At 34.5% G+C, this 3,026-nt stretch overlaps 1 protein-coding gene across 2 annotated transcripts in view; it reads right to left on the bottom strand.

Annotated features, from left to right (window-relative positions):
- Window positions 1-2,057, bottom strand: part of LOC106474786 (protein SCO1 homolog, mitochondrial-like) — a 19,446-nt gene extending 17,389 nt beyond the window's left edge. The window contains exon 1 of one of the 2 annotated variants that reach the window (XM_013935476.2): window positions 1,554-2,057. In XM_013935476.2, the coding sequence (XP_013790930.1) occupies window positions 1,554-1,835 (282 nt within the window). In that variant the 5' untranslated portion in view covers window positions 1,836-2,057. The remainder of the gene's footprint in view (window positions 1-1,553) is intronic. The other variant, XM_013935477.2, reaches the window with a different exon arrangement.
- Window positions 2,058-3,026: the final 969 nt, after the last annotated feature.

Genomic DNA, 3,026 nt, shown 5'->3' with positions numbered 1-3,026 from the left:
TAATTAACTATGTTACCTTTCTGGCAAGAACTTCATTTGACGTTAGGTAAATCATCTGCCTACTTCAACTAATTAACTATGTTACCTTTCTGGCAAGAACTTCATTTGACGTTAGGTAAATCATCTGCCTACTTCAACTAATTAACTATGTTACCTTTCTGGCAAGAACTTCATTTGACGTTAGGTAAATCATCTGCCTACTTCAACTAATTACAGCTAATCTACCTTTCTACAAGAATTTTTATCTTCGAAGAACTGAGTCACCAGAATCATTTTAAATTCAACAGTTCTCTTTACTCTAAAATTTTTATTAGTATTTTCTGTAATATATTTGAGCAGATTAACAGAAATATTTACAGCCAGATTAATTAAGTTGTCAAATAAAAACAGGCCAGGCATGACAAGTTCACAATTTGAAAAAGACAAACTAGGTTCTATATAAGACAGTTTTATGGTGATTAGCTTGTGGAATGGGTTATTATCAACAGAAGTGGAGGTCAGAAGTTTACATTATTAAGTGAGCCAGTGCTGTCTGCATGTTATGGTACGAGATGACTCCATGAATAATAAATAACACGATACTCAAGTCAAACCAAGTACACCAGATGAAGGAGCACAGTACGCTTCTTATAACAACCAACCTGAAAAGGTTTTGATTATTTACATTTATCAAGTTGAACCCAAATGTGAGAAAATGATAAAACTCAGACCTCTCAACCGAAATCAGTAAATGCATGTTTGCATATTTAAGTAGAAAGCTAACACTGAATCACTATGTCATAAATAATTATTCTGATGTTAAGGAAATTTAAATAGTAAAAGTGGCTTGTTTTTAATCAGAGAAGTAAAAAGTGGAGGTTTGTGTACATAAAGAATATTATAAAGTTGTGGATCTATACAGCCCTGATGAAATAATTATGTAAAAATACAATATTTTTATTACATGCCAACATATACATGATCACATCAGGAAAACTGTAACAAAACAATGTAAAACTATACCGTTTTTTACAAATGGTAACATTTTATAATGAAAAAAATGTCTGCGGTCATAGCACCCAAAGGCGTTGAAAACTTTCTGTCTATCAGACATAATCAAAACAACAGACACAGAACTATAAAGCAAGCTACAGATTCAATAAAAGGTTAGGATCTGGGTGCTAGAGCCCTCAACATCCCAGATTTCACTATCATTCACTGTTTGAAGCTGGTTATGGGTATGATAGTTACCACTAAAAACAGAAAAATTGAAATCTGATATCATCAGCCACTTTCAATTTTTTGTCAAAATGTATCACCCAACCTTCACCCTTTTTTTAGAGTTCTAATTTTAGTGCTATAATAATATATGTATAATGTTATAAACTATAAACTTACCTTTACAGTTACTGTTTACAGTTCTGGCACCCCTATCTCTTCCTTCAGTTTCAAACAAAGTTAGGTAAATTTAGATTTTGTATAACTAGAGCAGTGTAATTCTATATCTATAAAATTGTATTTTTTACACATAAATAAATAAATATATATATATATTTAGGACAGTTTATGAGTACCTTTATCCTTACCTCCCGTTTTCGAAGCAAGGGCACAACTCCAGGTATTGCCATCGGTAAAACTAACCTGCTTAACATCAAGGACTTAGGCCTATCAGAGTTGCTGTAAATTGTATAATAACTCTTACTAAATACATTACTAAGACTAATTCGTTTTTGAAAGATACAGGATTTGGAATAATGTGTTTCCTGTGTTCTTAAAATTGAACTTGTAAGAATCTTGTGCAATATTCCAAACCATGGCTTACGAATAAGTCTAGACCCGTACACTAACAATAGCATCACGTTCTTCTTCGACTTTCAATTTCATAACACGAAACACATATTCTTCATAACAAAAACACCCCCAACCACAACTTGCATAGTTTCTTCACTACGTAACCAGGTAATTGTTTATTGGATACTTATTCGTTTATTTGGTAAGCCAGTACTGTCAGAAAAATGACAAATAAATTATTTTACATCGTTTTAAACTCTAACACGTGTATAAACATGGATGTACAATTTGAGTAGTTGTTTCGGACAGACTTACGAGTATAACTATAAGTGAAATGTTACGCAATGGCTATATGCCTCTAGGCGTTCCTACGTTGTTAACATCACCAACTGTTAGTGTTAGTTTACTTTAACACTTTAGTGAGATTTAACCGTTACTCTTATAACGCACCCACGACCCCAGAGAGCGATTTCGCAGCAACTAGATGCTAACCATAGACCATTGGTTTCACAGTCCTGCACTAGTGATGTACGAAAACGAATAATTTGGTAAACCTTTTATTCAAATACCACCCGGTTACGTCTCCGTTTGTTAATTGACTTCCCGTAAATTCGTTCCGACGAAGCTTTAGCGACACAAGTCCTTTCTTAAATAAAACTGGTTTATTCTTTCTGAATATAACTTTGCGATACACTTAATTTGAACAGTCGCGCTATAACAAACGTCACACGTGCTCGAGTTCAATTACACACTCTCTAACTGAAGTTCAATTACTCATTGCACTGTTGTTCCGTCACGTTGTGACCGTCTTATATATATACAAGACTAACACATATCAAGTAAATGCTAGGGCATTCACGAAGGAACATGATATTTCTAGAAAATAGGTGGCGTGATACTAATCACGTGACCTCGCTGACTCAACACTGCCCCTCCTTAGTATTGTTCGTCCCGAACAATAGCCACTTACAATAAACCAATAACAATTAACAATAACTTAATTAAAATGTACAGAATTACAAACACAAAATTACAATTCAACAAAGTCTCTTAATTTTACGGGACGTATCTTCTTCCGTACCGGTCTCCGTCTCGTTGGCTTCTGCTTCATATGGGGTTCATCTGCTTCATCAGGAAATGTCCTATCGTCGATAACAGTCACATCAGTGGTAGTAACATCATCAGGGGCTTCACCATTTCCCTTCTCAAAACTGAGTAGAGTTTTTTCTTCGACGGTGGCTTCTTCAGGTGGCACG

This window comes from Limulus polyphemus, unplaced genomic scaffold (genome assembly GCF_000517525.1).
Source record: "Limulus polyphemus unplaced genomic scaffold, Limulus_polyphemus-2.1.2 Scaffold7683, whole genome shotgun sequence".
Lineage (NCBI taxonomy): Eukaryota > Metazoa > Arthropoda > Merostomata > Xiphosura > Limulidae > Limulus > Limulus polyphemus.
The sequence above is the reverse complement of the archived record's forward strand: the minus strand, read 5'-3'. Positions and strand labels throughout refer to the sequence as shown.